At 31.3% G+C, this 17,760-nt stretch overlaps 1 protein-coding gene and 1 long non-coding RNA gene across 2 annotated transcripts in view; one reads left to right on the forward strand and one right to left on the reverse strand.

The window, feature by feature from the left end:
* LOC139429575 (uncharacterized) overlaps nt 1-17,760 on the forward strand; it is a 51,313-nt gene that overhangs the window by 7,366 nt on the left and 26,187 nt on the right. The window contains exon 3 of the long non-coding RNA XR_011640131.1: nt 11,846-11,982. This is a non-coding gene — a long non-coding RNA (uncharacterized lncRNA). The remainder of the gene's footprint in view (nt 1-11,845; nt 11,983-17,760) is intronic.
* LOC111418259 (uncharacterized) lies at nt 5,744-10,428 on the reverse strand. Its single transcript, XM_023050763.2, has 2 exons — nt 10,313-10,428; nt 5,744-6,381 (listed from the first exon to the last, which is right to left on the reverse strand). Exons 1-2 carry the CDS (start codon nt 10,337-10,339, stop codon nt 5,857-5,859), a joined length of 552 nt encoding a protein of 183 aa, XP_022906531.2. The 5' UTR covers nt 10,340-10,428; the 3' UTR covers nt 5,744-5,856.

A 17,760-nucleotide genomic window follows, 5' to 3' on the forward strand; every position in this document is an offset into this window, starting at 1 on the left:
TTGGACTTTAGCAAGATCTACACCCTCTGGTCCATATCCTAAGCCTAATTTCGATTCGTGATAATTGATCGCTTCCTTTATTCCAAAACCACCTTCAAAGTATTCCTGAAATTGTTGTCTTGTTTTCTGAGATAGATGTAAATACGACAGCTTTTCGGCAGAATTAAGGTTATGATTGTGTTTATCTACTAACATTTACAAATTTGTCTTTTCTAATTGTCTGTTTAGTTGTAACCTTTATATGAAGCTTTAATGCTTGCTTTACAGTTGCAATTTTTTTAATTTTTACTTCCTTTTTTTGACGTCCCGTACCGGTTCTATGAAGAACTGAATATTGTACAATCCATCAAAATCATTAGAATGTTAAATGTTCCGCCAAACAGTTTTTGGCACCCACAAGGCCTAAAACCAGATGTAAGGACCAGGTGGAAGAAAGTCTAAAAATGTTACACGAGATTGAAGCGAGTGGAAACTGATTCTAGAACACACCAAGAACCCACTAGGGGTTGTGGTGCCATGGTGATATGTTGAAAACTTTGATGGAGATAAAGGCAGTGTTGCGAGATATTTGCATCATTTGCTTATACAGTCAACTTTGAATCTCTACTAAGTTCCTATTAATTTAAGCCTTTTTAATTATGCCTGAATATATGAATGAAATATACAGTGTACGTCAAAATTGCAGGGACGATGATTTCAAAAAGTTATATCGGTTTGATAGCGAAAATGTTGAGTGGTTAGCAAATTACTTTTTGACTGATAGTGGTGAAAGGCGAGGTGCTGCATTATCACCTATACAGCAAATGAAAATCAAATTCATTAGATTTCCTAGAAGTGCTGAAGATTTTGTAGAAGCTAAACTGTTATGGTCAAAGAAATACCGTTTTCCAACTGCAATCGGTGCGATTCAATTAACGTTGTTTAACCCACGGTGTTGTATTAACGTCAACACAATAGTAAAAGTTGAATTATCTAAATTTGCAGATTGAGACCTATTCGAATAAGCTATAGAGATGTAGGAACGGTAGCATTTGCTTAAAAATTTTATTCATGTGATGATCTAGCCATTGCTTTTACTGCTAGCTTTTACTTATGAAGCAATTGCTTAATAAAAAACGATTGCTTAAAGATAATTGCTAAAATTTTATTCATTAGGGCCATTGTAAATCGTATTAAGAGTTATCTAGCACTAACGGATTTCTGCCTCATGTCTTTGTCGGAGATGAGGCTTTTCCTTTAGTTTAGAACAAAATATTTTTTATCTCAAGAACGATTGTTGTTAGCCCTTTTTATTAAAAGTACTTTTTTATGTAAAAAACATCAGTAATTTAATGATGTAGCAGAAATTACGAGAAAGTCAGTGGCGCTGACGTTACTGGGTGTACGTTATTGGCCAGAACCTCTTATTTCTCGCTCATTCACTCAATATTGAATTATTGTGTCATTGCTTGGGGTGGTAGTCCAGCTAGTGGCCATATATTTGGCTTGCAGCGCAAGGCGGTGAGGATCATTGGAACTTGATATTTTGACACTACCATCTTTGTTTATACTTGAGTGTCTTCTGTACTGTTACGATAACAAAGACAAATACAGCATGCATGCCGACGTGCATAGTTATGGGACCAGAAACCGTGAAAACATTTACGTTGATTTTTGCCGACTGAGTAGAACACAAAAAAGTCACATATATATTGCACAAATCTTATTTAATAAATTGCCCATGGACATTAGATCTTTGCAAAAAAGTAAATTTAAAAATGTCATAAGAGCGTTTTTGTTGAGGTATGCGTTCTATTCAGTTGAGGAATATCTGAAAGACAGGATTGTAATTGAGATTTGATTGTTGATTGTGATTTTACTTATTGTATTAAATTATATATGACGAGTGTAAGCCCTGGCATATAATACAATAAACTTATTATTATTATCATTATTATTGTAAAATGAAATTTTTAGAGTTTGTAACAATCCAAAAGTGTAGCCGGAATTATGATAAAGTCAGTGGCGTAGATGTTGCTGGGTGCAAAATGATGATAACGCAAAATTTCACAATTTTTAGAGTTTATAACAAATATAATTTTTATCTCAAGAACACTTGGGGTTACAACTTTTTACTACAAGTACTTTTTACGTAAAAATCCTCAAGTAATCCAAAAATGTTGCCGGAATTATGATAAAGTCAGTGGTCTGGATGTTACTGGGTGTACAATGAAGATATCGCGAAATTTAACAATTTTTGGAATTTCTAACAGAAATAATTTTTATCTCAAGAGCAATTAGTGTTAGAACTTTTTACTAAGAGTACTTTTTTACGTATAAATTATCAAGTAATTAAAAAATGTACCTGGAATTATGATCAAGTCAGTGGCGTAGATATTAATGGGTATAAAATGAAGATATCGCGTTTTTCAACAATTTTTAGAGTTTGTAACAAAAATCAGTTTTATCTCAAGAACACTTAGGGTTACAACTTTTTACTATGAGTACTTTTTAAGTAAAAATCCTCAAGTAATCCAAAAATATAGCCGGAATTATGATAAAGTCAGTGGTCTGGATGTTACTGGGTGTAAGATGAAGATATCGCGAAATTTTACAATTTTAGAGTTTCTAGCAAAAATTATTATTATCTCAAGAACAATTAGTGTTAGAATCTTTTACTAAGAGTACTTTTTTACGTAAAAATCATCAAGTAATTCAAAAACGTAACCGGAATTATGATAAAATCAGTGGCGTAGATGTTAATGGGTGCAAAATGAAGATATCGCGAAATTTAACAATTTTTAGAGTTTTTAACAAAAATCATTTTTATCTCAATTATTATTATTATTATTATTATTATTATCTGTCTTAACATTTTTTACTAAGAGTACTTTTTTACGTAAAAATCTTCAAGTAATCCAAAAATGTATCCCGAATTATAGTAAAGTCAGTGGCGTAGATGTTACTGGGTCCAAAATGACGATATCGCGAAATTTAACAATTTTTTGAATTCTTAGCATAAAAACTTTATTATCTCAAGAACGATTAGTGTTACAACTTTTTACTAAGAGTACCTTTTTAAGTAAAAAGCATCAAGTAATCTAATGATGTAGCCGGAACTATCATAAAGTCAGTGGCGTAAATGTTACGGGGTGCAAAATGAAGATATCGCGAAATTTAACAATTTTTATAGTTTCTAGCACAAATCATTTTTATCTCAAGAACAATTATTAGTGTTAAAACTTTTTACTAAGAGTATTTTTTTACGTAAAAATCTTGAAGTAATCCAAAAATGTTTCCAGAATTATGATAAACTCAGTGGCGTAGATGTTACTGGGTGCAAAATGAAGATATCGTGTAATTTAACAATTTTTAGAGTTTTTAACAAAAATAATTTTTATCTCAAGAACAATTAGTGTTAGAACTTTTTACTAAGAGTACTTTTTTACGTAAAGAGCATCAAGTAATCCAAAAATGTTGCCGGAATTATGATAAAGTCAGTGGCGTAGATGTTATTGGGTGCAAAATGAAGATATCGCGAAATTTCGCAATTTTTAGAGTTCCTACCAAAAATAATTTTTATCTCAAGAACAACTAATATTAGAACTTTTTACTAAGAGTACTTTTTTACGTAAAAATGTTCAAGTAATCCAAAAATGTTGCCGGAATTATGATAAAGTCAGTGGCGTAAATGTTAATGGGTGCAAAATGAAGATATCGCAAAATTAACAATTTTTAGTGTTTCTAGAAAAATAGTTTTTAATCTCAAGAACAATTAGTGTTAGAACTTTTTACTAAGAGTACTTTTTTACGTAAAAATGTTCAAGTAATCCAAAAATGTAACCGGAATTATTATAAAGTCAGTGGTGTAGATGTTATTGGGTGCAAAATGAAGATATCGCAAAATTAACAATTTTTAGTGTTTCTACCAAAATACTTTTTATCTCAAGAACAATTAGTGTTAGAACTTTTAACTAAGAGTACTTTTTTACGTAAAAATGTTCAAGTAATCCAAAAATGTAACCGGAATTATTATAAAGTCAGTGGTGTAGATGTTATTGGGTGCAAAATGAAGATATCGCAAAATTAACAATTTTTAGTGTTTCTACCAAAATAATTTTTATCTCAAGAACAATTAGTGTTAGAACTTTTTACTAAGAGTACTTTTTTACGTGAAAATCTTCAACTAATCCAAACATGTACCTGGATTTGTGATAAAGTCAGTGGCGTAGATGTTATTGGGTGCAAAATGAAGATATCGCAAAATTAACAATTTTTAGTGTTTCTAGCAAAAATAGTTTTTATCTCAAGAACAATTAGTGTTAGAACTTTTTATTAGGAGTACTTTTTTACGTAAAAATCGTCGAGTAATTCAAAAATGTACCCTGAATTATCATAAAGTCACGAAATTTAACAATTTTTATGGATGTAGCAAAAAAAATTTTAAATTAATAACTTCAGGTAATCTTTTTTTTGATAATTTAAAAACATTTTATTTTTTAATCCTTCAGGTATAACTTAAAATGTAACGGTAACGGTACTTTTCGAGTCAAAACCAGTCAGATACTCTTCCTTCTGCGAAACGCAAAGCCGCAAAACCAAACCCACCCCATTTGCAAACATGGTAGCCGAAAAGAAAAAAAAAAACGCTTAATCCTAAATATTATAATCTCTCTTCAAGTAGAAAGAGAGAAAAATAGAAATGTCTAACTGTCACAATCATAAGCGGTGCATTTAAATTATTATCACCCTGAAATTTAATCTTTTTGATTGTTGGGGAGGAATAAATTTTATTTAGTTTAAATAATTTTTAAAAAATAATCATTTTGATTATTAATTTTTTATTTTAAATTGGATGTGGTTTAGATTTTACTTTATTAAATAAAAAAATAAATTCGCCAGAGGCAAAATCGGATCCCTTCGCCATGTTTTCGACAATCGCCATAAAGAATGGAAGCTAATCCTTAAACTAAACGGTCCTTCGGCCCCAGTTTTATTAAGCCGATGCCCTCGGGGTGGTGATTTTATATTGTCGTTTTTAGTAACAGAGAGAGAGGGGTGTGCAAAAAATGTTAATATAATTTTGTTGATTTTTTTTTAAATAATAAGGATTAAATTTACAAAATTTGTGTCGACTCTGCGGTGTTTTACAAAGAGTTTTACAAAATTTGAGGTAAAAACTTAAACCGGGTTCAAAGATACCGACGAAAAAGCCAAAAAATTTCCTTAGTAATTACGTATTTGTAATCAACGATGCATGAGTTGTAAAAATTCGGTAGCTAAGGTGTTTAATGAACCGTGTTGAGGGCAATTACCTACCTGGATATTACAAGAAAAACATCTCTTAAGAATTCGGTTAAATAAAAGTGATTGAAATCGATTTGAAAGTTTTGATCGCAGCAGGGTGGATTTTAACACCTCTTTTCGGTACCCTCCATATCTGAATTGCACTTGAACTTGTACCACATCGCGGTGGGAACTTTATCGAAAGCGGAAAGCCCGTATTATATTATAGGATGTTACCGTGAGATCAAACTACTTATATATATTCTTCCTATAAAAAAATTTAAGCAGCTGACTTTAATTAATACTTATTTTAGACGAAAAGAACCCGATGTTTAAGGGTTTAAGTTTAAGTTCACCACATGTTAATTCCACAAATAATAATAATAATTGGAACAAATCGATCACGCGACTACACAAATAACATGAAATTATTAAACATCCACTTTTCGACTTTAAGGGACCGTTGAAAAAAAATTGATGTTGTGAAAGAAGTTTTTATTTTTAAATCTAATAATATAAAAATGTTAGTTTTGTACTTTTTGGCGAATTAATGGTAACATATCATGCAAAATTGAAAACCTTTTTGAATGTTTAATAATTATTTCTTGCCCTTAAATGTGGAGGTCGACTCCTTTGATCATCACCTTGATCTTGATAAATCGGTTGTTGATTTTGATAAACATTTTGAGGAGTTTCTCGATAAACCGGTTGTTGAGGTTGTTGATAAATCGGTTGTTGTGTTTCTTGATAAATTGGTTGATTCTCCCTATAACTTCCATCATCCTCATAACCAACATCATTTTGAGTTTGAACCTTATTATTATTATTATTATAACGATTTTGTTCATAAGACGTTAAAGGTTCGTTATAATTATATTTTGGAGTAACTCTAGATCCGGCGTTATAATTATAATTAACTTTCAACCCTGTTGGATCTGTATAAGTAAATCTCCCTCTAACAGATCCATCTTGTTCGCCTTTCGCAGCATGGGCGATACCATCTTCGGTTCGATAAAGAAATCCGAAAGCTCCATCAACTTTTGGTAAATCTCGGCTATCTTGGAGAATTGCCGGGTTGCTGTGTTGCGAAAAGATCGAGTTGAGGTGAAGTAAAAACTAAAAATGAATTCAAACTGAATTAGAAATAAAATAGAAACTAAGTTGAGTGTCGTTTCTAATGTCTGTGATGATTGAGGTTTACGTGAGACCAATTTGGATTTTTTTTTGTTCGCTTTCTAATGTGTGGAGGAAATTTTGAGTTTTAAATAATGTTTAACTTTCACTTTTCCGATTTTGTTTAAAATGTAAAAATAAATAATAATGTAAAACAAATTTTATCTCAAGAACGATTAGTTTTAGAACTTTTAACTACAATATTTTGGGGAATTCAGAAATATCCCCAAAATTATTAATGAGTGTTGCATGTTGTTAAATGAAGAGATACTCAAATTTCATGAGTTTTTTGGTACATAATACTTATAAGAATATCTCATGAACGATTAGTGTTAGAATTTTTTACTAAGAGTACTTTTTTACGTAAAAATGTTCAAGTAATTCAAAAATGTTTCCGGATTTATGATAAAGTCTGTGGCGTAAATGTTATTAACTGCAAAGTGAAGATATCGCAAAATTTAACAATTTTTAGAGTTCCTAGCAAAAAATGATTATCTCAAGAACGATTAGTGTTAGCACTTTTCACTAAGAGTACTTTTTTACGTAAAAATGTTCAAGTATTCCAAAAATGTTTCCGGATTTATGATAAAGTCAGTGGCGTAGATGTTATTGGGTGCAAAATGAAGATATCGCAAAATTAACAATTTTTAGTGTTTCTAGCAAAAATAGTTTTTATCTCAAGAACAATCAGTGTTAGAACTTTTTACTAAGAGTACTTTTTTTCGTAAAAATCTTCAAGTAATTTAAAAATGTATCCGAAATTATGATAAAGTCAGTAGCGTAGATGTTATTGGGTGCAAAATGAAGATATCGCAAAATTAACAATTTTTAGTGTTTCTAGCAAAAATAGTTTTTATCTCAAGAACAATTAGTATTAGCACTTTTTACTAAGAGTACTTTTTTACGTAAAAATGTTCAAGTAATTTAAAAATGTATCCGAAATTATGATAAAGTCAGTGGCGTAGATGTTATTGGGTGCATAATGAAGATATCGCAAAATTAACAATTTTTAATGTTTCTAGCAAAAATAGTTTTTATCTCAAGAACAATTAGTGTTAGAACTTTTTACTAAGAGTACTTTTTTGCGTAAAAAGCATCAAGTAATCCAATGATGTAGCCGGAATTATCATAAAGTCAGTGGCGTAGATGTTGCTGGGTGCAAAACGAAGATATCGCGAAATTTATCAATTTTTAGTTCCTAGCAAAAATAATTTTTATCTCAAGAACGATTAATGTTAGAACTTTTTACTAGCAGTACTTTTTTACGTAAAAATGTTCAAGGAATCCAAAAATGTTCCCGGAATTATGATAAAATCAGTGGCGTAGATATTATTGGGTGCAAAATGAAGATATCGCGAAATTTAGCAATTTTTAGAGTTCCTACCAAAAGTAATTTTTATCTCAAGAACAATTAATATTAGAACTTTTTACTAAGAGTACTTTTTTACGTAAAAATGTTCAAGTAATCCAAAAATGTTTCCGGAATTATGATAAAATCAGTGGCGTAGATGTTATTGGGTGCATAATGAAGATATCGCAAAATTAACAATTTTTAGTGTTTTTAGCAAAAATAGGTTTTATCTCAAGAACAATTAGTGTTAGAACTTTTTACTAAGAGTACTTTTTTACGTAAAAATCATCAAGTAATCCAATGATGTAGCCAGAATTATCATAAAGTCAGTGGCATAGATGTTATTGGGTGCAAAATGAAGATATCGCTAAATTTAGCAATTTTTAGAGTTCCTACGAAAAATAATTTTTATCTCAAGAACGATTAATATTAGAACTTTTTACTAAGACTACTTTTTTACGTAAAAATGTTCAAGTAATCCAAAAATGTATCCGGAATTATGATAAAGTCAGTGGCGTAGATGTTATTGGGTGCAAAATGAAGATATCGCGAAATTTTGCAATTTTTAGAGTTCCTACCAAAAATAATTTTTATCTCAAGAACAATTAATATTAGGACTTTTTACTAAAAGTACTTTTTTACGTAAAAATGTTCAAGTAATCCAAAAATGTAACCGGAATTATGATAAAGTCAGTGGCGTAGATGTTATTCGGTGCAAAATGAAGATATCGCAAAATTAACAATTTTTAGTGTTTCTAGCAAAAATAGTTTTTATTTCAAGAACAATTAGTGTTAGAACTTTTTACTAAGAGTACTTTTTTACGTAAAAATGTTCAAGTTATCCAAAAATGTAGCCGGAATTATTATAAAGTCAGTGGCGTAGATGTTATTGGGTGCAAAATGAAGATATCGCAAAATTAACAATTTTTAGGGTTTCTAGCAAAAATAGTTTTTATCTCAAGAACAATTAGTGTTAGAATTTTTTACTAAGAGTACTTTTTTACGTAAAAATGTTCAAATAATCCAAAAATGTATCCGGAATTATGATAAAGTCAGTGGCGTAGGTGTTATTAGATGCAAAATGAAGATATCGCGCAATTTAGCAATTATTAGAGTTCCTAGCAAAGAAATATTTTTATCTCAAGAACGATTAGTGTTATAACTTTTTACTAAGAGTACTTTTTTACGTAAAAAGCATCAAGTAATCCAATGATGTAGCCGGAATGATCATAAAGTCAGTGGCGTAGATGTTATTGGGTGTAAAATGAAGATATCGCAAAATTAACAATTTTTAGTGTTTCTAGCAAAAATAGTTTTTATCTTAAGAACAATTAGTGTTAGAACTTTTTAGTAAGAGTACTTGTTTACGTAAAAATGTTCAAGTAATTCAAAAATGTTTCCGGAAATATGATAAAATCAGTGGCGTAGATGTTATTGGGTGCAAAATGAAGATATCGCGAAATTTTGCAATTTTTAGAGTTCCTACCAAAAATAATTTTTTTCTCAAGAACAATTAATGTTAGAACTTTTTACTAAGAGTACTTTTTTACGTAAAAAACTTCAAGCAATCCAAAAATGTAGCCGGAGTTATGATAAAGTCAGTGGCGTAGATATTATTGGGTCCAAAATGAAGATATCATAAAATTTAACAATTTTTGTAATAATTTTAGCAATAACATTTTTTATTTCAAGAACGATTAGGGGAGAGCGGGTTAGTGAGTCATACGGGGCAAGTGCGTTTTTCAAAACAAGTTTTTTATTTAGATACGTAAGTGATCTAAGTTATGTTAAATTGTTTTGTAATGTTATTGTGAAGTTTTCTAAGTTTTCATAAGACTACAATTGTAACATTTCCTGCATTTCATACTTTAATCTATTAGGGATTATATATCTCACTTGAAACTTTGCCAGATATCATATATGCCAAACATTGCGGCAAGTGAGTCATTTGGTAAATGATTTCTATTTTAATATTTTGTTATAAAAAATTGCCTGTTTTGTTTCTTTTTTTGTGGAGATACTTACGAATAGTACTTTTTTCCATAAAATTCATCAAGGAATGCAAGAATATCCTCAAAATTACTATTTAATCAATGGCATAGACGTTATAAGTTGTTAAATTTTATGGATTAGTGTTTTTTAGTTCAAAATATTGTTTATCTCAGGAACGATTGTTTGTTTTACATAAAAATCATCATTTAATCCAAAAATGTTCTAAGAATTACAACAAAGTCAGTGGCGTAGATGTTACTAATAAATATTTTATAATTTTTTGAATTTTTAGTAAAAATATTGTTTTAATTTAAAAAGTTATTGTTTTCTCATAACTTGTTAACATTGACACAAAAAATTTGAATAATGAATGGCAAAAATATGATAATTACATCTTGCACAATGCAAAATCAATGTTTAATCAACGTATAATCATCGAATTAAATTCCAGTTAGATTTAGAAGGACGACTTGAATGAAACGAAAAACATTTAAAATTCTCTTAATTTAATTTCGTTAATAAAATACTTACGATACAAACAAACAGATATTTCCCCATGGTTTTTGAAATTTCGCAGAAACACCCACAAATAACGAATGGTTGCGTTACAAATGAATCGCAAAAGAGGTTAATGTTGCAAACGTTAATAGCAGAGGCGCCATGGTAAACCAAGCGTTTTATATAGGTTTTGCCACTCCCGGTGCGAGTTCGCAAAGAGATAATAATTGCATTCTTGCACCACTTTTAACCTGACCCGTTATTCATACTAATTATTTAACAAGAAATAAACCCACAGTACATAATCGGAATTTTAAACATTAATAAAATATATCAATTAATTTCCCTCTGGCGCCGCCGGTAAAGTAATAAAATAAATAAATAATTTATAACAATAATCCCGTACTATTTAATTTAACAACCACGTTACACAACATAATTTTTCAATCTTAACTAGACTCTAATTTAAATAAATGCGCAAAACGTTAACGGTAACATAATTTATTAGATAATGTTTAATACATGATTAAATATACGACTTTCGATTCTTTCTCTCCTCATTTTTTTTATTTATTTAACCCTGTAACCAATTCGAAAATTAAATTCTACGCAAAAGTGAACTTGAAACGATTTTTATTAAAAAAAATTAAACCAGTCTTGTAGCACGCGCGAATTCCTCGAATTCAAACGAATTAAAATGAGATAGAGATAATGATAATAAAAACGCACATTCCATTTGGGGTTAATGTTAAATAGATTGCGTTGAATTTCTTTGTTATTTTATTGAATGGAAACCACACAAAATGCAAAATAATAATAAAAAAAAAGGTACAAAAGCTGTGTTGACCACCGATTAGATACAGTTAGAAATTCCAAAAAGTTGTTTTCAAAAACTAACACAATACAAAAAACCACCCAGAGATTAATACCTATTTATTTACGGTCAAAAAAAGAATCTTTTAAGTAAAAACGAGGAAGCGAAACAAATTTATTTTAACCTCTCGAAATTCTTTAAAACAAATTTATTTAGTTATCGTGGGAGTAAGTATATATTTAAACAAGATTTTTTTTTGTATTTGTAACTCTATGACATAGAGAAGAGTCCCCCAGATTTTATTTTTATTCTTTACTTATTTCAATGGGAATCTTCTAAACTGACAACAACACATCTGGCTGTCTCTCAGTTGATCTCTCTGTCAGTGTTGTTGGGCGCGCAGCTGTTAGCGGAGCAGCCCCCAAAGAGAAGAAGAGAACAAATTTTTTTTTCGGGAGAGGGTGCCACGTATAATGAACTCCTGGTACAAAGTGACCTGCCTTTTCAACGCCACATTATTAAGCCGTACATTATCCCCACGAATGTGTCACTGTAACCCCACATTTACTGCCATCAGGGGTTGAACCACTCTTTTCTTTCTTCTTCGTAGTCAATCTTTTCGGCCATTTCGATAAACCACAAAAAAAGATTCTTATTTCAGCCATTTTGTACGATTTAAAACGTTATAATTTGTATTTATATGTATAGGTATTAACATCGAACTCAAATTTTCATTTTCTTTTTGGTTTTAGGAAAAAATCAGATTCACTCATCGTACCACATCGTATTTGGATGATTTTGCCAAGTGCTTGTATAGATTGTGGAATGAGAAGAAGATTCATGCCATAACAATCCTTTTCCATACATTAGTGAAATGTCAAAAACCTTGGTAAGTTTATAAGATTCCAATTGCACTCTAACTTTATTCCTTCTATGTATATTTTCTGTATGTTGGTAAAACGGAAAAAATGTCAGTGTTGCCTCCACGTTATTTGTACTCAAAGTACCAAAGATAACACAAGAAATTTTTAGAACCTCTCTAATAGATATACAGGGTGGTTCAAATTCAATGTCCAAATAGGCTAACTTGGAAACTATAAGAGTTAGAAAAAAAGTAGCTGACATGTCGTGATCTCATTTTTCGAGAAACTGCTAATGCCGAAAACCTCAAAGCGCTATCGTCTTTTGTTTATCCCCTAGAGGCCAAAAATGAAAATATCGCAAAACCAACAAATGCAATTATCTTGGTTATTATTATAAGTGGAATATTATAACTCAGACATTATATGAACACTTTTTTACAGAGAATTTAATGACGTAGTCAAAAAATTTTTTTCTGTTTTAGATTTTGAGATATAACAATTTTCGTTTTTTTAAATGGAAACAACCACTCATTTTTAACAGGTTTATTTCTTAATGTTTTAGAATAAAGCTAAAAATAAACTTTTTTTTAATGTCGTCAAAGAATTTAAATTTACAGTTTCCTGTAAATTATGATTAAAAATTTAAAAAAAAAACATTTCTGATATTTCAAACAAATACATTTGTTGAACTATTTAATTTATATTTGTTTTACGCAAAACTTGGAATAGATTGCATTATTTCACATTTTTTATTAATATTTAATATTATTATTAAATCACTTAATAAATTATTGATAGATGGCGCTCATAAATATTTTTTTATACAGGGTGATTCATAAGTAATGGGCCAAATTGTAAATGTACGTTCAGGAGGCCAAAATAATAATATTTTCATTAACAATAATGGGTCTTAGTCTGCTCCTTACTGAGATACAGGATGTTAAAGCGAAAAAAATAAAATAGATTTTTGTTAATAGATCAGCTACTTTTCTACATAATGACTCATAGTTGACTTATAGTTTTTGTAAGGGTAAACAATAATGTGTGAGAGGATTTGAGTTAACTCGTAGATGTCGCCACATGCGCCATATGAATTAGATGAAATCAGCTACAAATTTTTTATCGCTCATTATTTTACAACATACTTGTTTAATTTGGATAGCCCCATCATTTCTGTAGAAAAAAGCTATACTTCTTTGATCTTGAAAATATTAACGATTTTCGAGATATTTGAATTTTACTAATTCACTACACTACATTTCACGGTGGTCGACGTAGCATTAATCTGTTAAGACACAAGCATGGCATGGAATGTTGACATTTACCTAACCGTAATTGATAATTGATAACAATATTAAACTGAAACCATAAAAAAATTACGTAATAAAACAATTTATTGTACGCCAGTTAATAAAACGAAATACAACATTAGAACAGAACGGTTTTCGGTTTCCCAGGCATGACTATTTCGCCAATTAAAAACTCCGCGTCTGGTAAAGGTTGCTTCATCCGTGAAAAGAATGTTATTTAGGAATGTTGGATTATTATTCAATTTTCCTTTTAGCCACTGACAAAATTGAACTCTGATTCGATAATCTGTTGGAAGTAAATTTTGCACAGGTATAAAATGATAGGGATATAAATTTTCCTTGTGTAAAATTCTAGTCACGGATGGTTGGCTTATTCCAGTTGCTGCAGACAATCGACGAGTGCTTATTTCAGAATTTTGCGCAATTCTTACCAAAATTTCATCTTCTTGCTGCGGAGTGATAATCTTAGGACGTCCTGTATGATATTTTGGACGAAATGAACCTGTTTCACCCAATCGATTATAAATATTTTGAAATATCTTCCGGTTTGGCTGCCTTCTGTAAGGGTACATTTCACGATATTTTCTGGATGCTGCTTGCCCAGAAAAACGTTCTTGTGCGTAAACGCATAACATGTCTCTCATTTCTTCGTTTGAAAAGTGATTATGTCTCGGCATTTTGATTTATGTTAGGACAAGAATGAATCAGTTTACTTAACAATAAAATGTTTTAAACTATTCATTAAACGTAAAAGCTCATTGACGTTTCATAATTCATATGGCGCATGTGGCGACATCTACGAGTTAACTCAAATCCTCTCACACATTATTGTTTACCCTTACAAAAACTATAAGTCAACTATGAGTCATTATGTAGAAAAGTAGCTGATCTATTAACAAAAATCTATTTTATTTTTTTCGCTTTAACATCCTGTATCTCAGTAAGGAGCAGACTAAGACCCATTATTGTTAATGAAAATATTATTATTTTGGCCTCCTGAACGTACATTTACAATTTGGCCCATTACTTATTAATCACCCTGTATTCAAATAAACATAAAATCCAAAAATCCTGTTTTTTAAGATGGATTAAGAAAATTACGAAAAGTTTAACATGTTAGAATGTTACATATTATTAAATAAAGTAAATTTTATATAAATTTTTAGTAGAATAATTTTTAATTATAGTACCATAATTTACAGGAAACTGTAAATTAGACGATTTTCGAAAAACGAGATCATGACATGTAAGCTACTTTTTTTCTAACTCTTATAGTTTCCGAGATAGCCTATTCAGACATCGAATTTGAACCACCCTGTACAATAAAAGTTTTGATAGTTTGATGATAAACTATAATCATTTCAATAATGCCTGACCTAGTCAAAATCAATCACAAGCACCTCAACTTAATCAGGGAAATTCTTAAAATCTCCGGTCTGAGTTTAAAGAACTGAAAGCGTAGAATTGTACCTGATTAAGCCGAGATAAAAATTAGTGTTATAACCAGCATTTTGAGCATATCGTATTAATAGCTACACCTTAGACGCATTTAGCTTTAGCTTAATCAGATAAAACCTACGATTTGAAAGTCTGCAGTCTGAACTAACCAGTTTTGAGCAGTTGCTTTGTTCTAACTTAATTCGAGGTCATTTACATTTATGGCACTGCAATGTGTTGATCATCTTTGAGTTTATATAAATATACTTAAAGCATCGCAACCTTAGTTTAATCGGGCAAAGGAGATCCCCCAATAACAGGATACAATATCAGAACTTAATCTTACCTACGCCGAAGTGGCTGAAGCCATAAAAATGACAAATTTGACTCACTGATTTCTAAAATATGGTAGTAAGAAAAGATGCCCAAGGAATAGAACACGGCACTTATTGTTAGACACAAAAAGGGTTCAAAAGTACAAAGCTCGAATGTAACCTACGAAGTGGTGGTTGTCGGGGATTATCAGAGCGGCTTCAGAAAAGAACGATCAACCATAGATCACATTTTTACGATTAGATGCATCTTCTAGTAATTAATGTCTAAGAATTTAATTTGACCCTGGGGAGAGTAACGAGAAAAATCAATATTAATCCTGGAGGAACACTACTGAATAAATCAGAGCATTATTTAGCCAATGATGATGATGTTGATTTGGTGGCAAGGACAGAAGGGAATTTAGTGGAGAGCTTTGCACAGTTTGAGGAAGAATCAAGAATAGCTAGGATTGAAGTTACGGAGGGGGTGAGAAAATATGTATTTATAACAAGAAACGGAAACCCTAACACGGTTCTAGCACCAATTACAATCGCATACGCCAGGCTTTGGAACCAACAGTATCAATATGTTTATCAAATAATAATTTGTAATCAAACGTAACACCCAAATCTCTAATAAATGAGACACGTTGTAACTTCTCATCAGCGACGCTATAATTGTAGTGGATTGTGTTTACTTTCCTAGAGAAGGAAATAATATTACGCTTCGATAAGTTTAATGAAAGACGATTCTTCTTTTTCTTCTGTTAGCGCTACAGCCCGGGGTCAGCCTTGGCTTCCTCCACTATCCTCTTCCAATCCATCCGGTCTTCAGCGGCACTCCTCCAATTTCCGATCCTCAGAACCCTACCATACTACTTCTTGTGCCTGCCATGTTTGCTCTAAAAATTATATACTCACAGCTAGAACAGCAAGACCCATCTAAGTCTTTGTGATCTTACAAACCGTATGACGTCTTCGCCTCTCATCAAAGCTCGGATTTCAAAATTCATTGTTTTCCGTATTTCATTTGCTTCTATCACTGGTCCAAATATTCTACGAAGTATTTTTCTGTCAAAGACCCGAAGTGCGTTTTTGTTCGCTTCCGTCAGATTCCAAGTTTCCGCTCCGTAAGTTAAAACTGGTCTGACCAAGGTTTTATACATTCTCAACTTGGCCCCTCTAAATATGCCCTTTGATTTGAGAATCCTTCAATTCTCGAAAGTATATTCGCCTAGTGTTATAATTTCAGATCTTTCTTTGTGTTCACTTCGTGCTATCTTCATATATTTAGTCTTTCCTTGATTTATATACAGGCCTTCATCTCTGGCTGCTCTTCTATATATCTCAATAAACCTCTCATAGCTTCTGGTCATTATCAATACATCATCCGTTTATTCGCATATTTGAAATGACTGTGCCATTATGCTGCCTCTGTTTTTTCTCCCTGTCTTACACCATTCCGTATCTCAAAAACATCGGATATTTTTTAAAGTATATAAATATACAGTGTAAATCAGTGTTATACTTGTAAGTATTTCTCCGATACTTGACAAAGGAGTAAGATTTGGTCCATTGTAGATCTTCCTCCCCTGAAGCCACGCTGGTAGTCACCCAGCATGTTCTCAGCATATGGCTTTATCCTCTAATAGATTACATTCGATAATACTTTGTATGCAGCATCCAAGAGCATAATTCTCCTAAAATTGTCGCAGTTGGTCTTGTCCCCTTTCTTGTGTATCAGGCAGATGATTCCTGTTTTCTATTTCTCCGGCATCCGTTCTCGTTGCCATATCATATACTTCCTCTGTCCCAAATTATGGTACACAAAACTTTGAAAACTGCTTTATTGTTTTTGTAAAATCAGTAATTCAATTTGTAACTTAATTTAAACATACATTAATGAAAATTTTACACATTTAAACACAATTCAGCTGTTTCAATGGCAGTTTGGTTGCACATAATAGAAATTGTTCCTCTTGCCCGATTCTTTATAAACAAAAGATCTCAGTCCTATTTTGCCGTTGAAATACTTTTTTTGGCACTGTCATAACGTGGTCCTTTGGTTCAGCAGTGTTTCCTACATTCAGTAATTCCGAGAAGTATTCTTCCCATCTCTTCATGACCTCCCCTTCCTCAGTCAGAAGTATACAATCCTTGTCTTTACATACATTCAGTCTTGGTTGATATCCTTTCTTCTCCCTATCTATCATTTCGTAAAAATCTTTTACTTTCTATTGATTATAGTTTTTCTCGATATCTTGCATCCCTATCGCCATCATCTCCCTCCTCTTGCTTTTCACAAGCTTGCTGCTTATTTTTCTCTTTTTTCTATATTAATGAAAAGCGATTATTTAAGCAAAAAGCTTGAAAATTATCTAAATCAGATTGTAATCTAGAACAATCAAGAGGTGAAAAGATACGGAGAAAGAGTTGTAACGACATCAAATACGTCATTAACATAAATATTAAACAGTAAAGGGCCTAGATGGCTAAACCTGGAGAACACCAGAAGGAACCGACGCAAGATTAGACAAAAAACCATTAACCGTAACAATCTGGCTTTCCTCCTTCAGATAGGAAGCAAGAAGGAATACCAAACTTTATTAGTTTAAACAGAAATAAGTTGTGATCCACTCGGTCGAAAGCTTTACTAAAATCCGTATAAACTGAATCAACTGGACAAGAATCATCCAGAGAAGATAAGATATATTTAAGCAAATTACTCTCAACTAGTGGAATT

The sequence above is a fragment of the Onthophagus taurus genome, chromosome 3 (assembly GCF_036711975.1).
Source record: "Onthophagus taurus isolate NC chromosome 3, IU_Otau_3.0, whole genome shotgun sequence".
In the NCBI taxonomy this organism is placed as follows: Eukaryota; Metazoa; Arthropoda; class Insecta; order Coleoptera; family Scarabaeidae; genus Onthophagus; species Onthophagus taurus.

What these genes read in the sequence shown, in the direction of transcription:
- LOC111418259 (XM_023050763.2), bottom strand. Translation starts at nt 10,339, where the DNA reads ATGGGGAAATATCTGTTTGTTTGTATC. An exon ending in AATATCTGTTTGTTTGTATC is followed by an intron (nt 6,382 to 10,312) that starts GTAAGTATTTTA and finishes ATTCATTTTTAG; the next exon opens with TTTTTACTTCACCTCAACTC.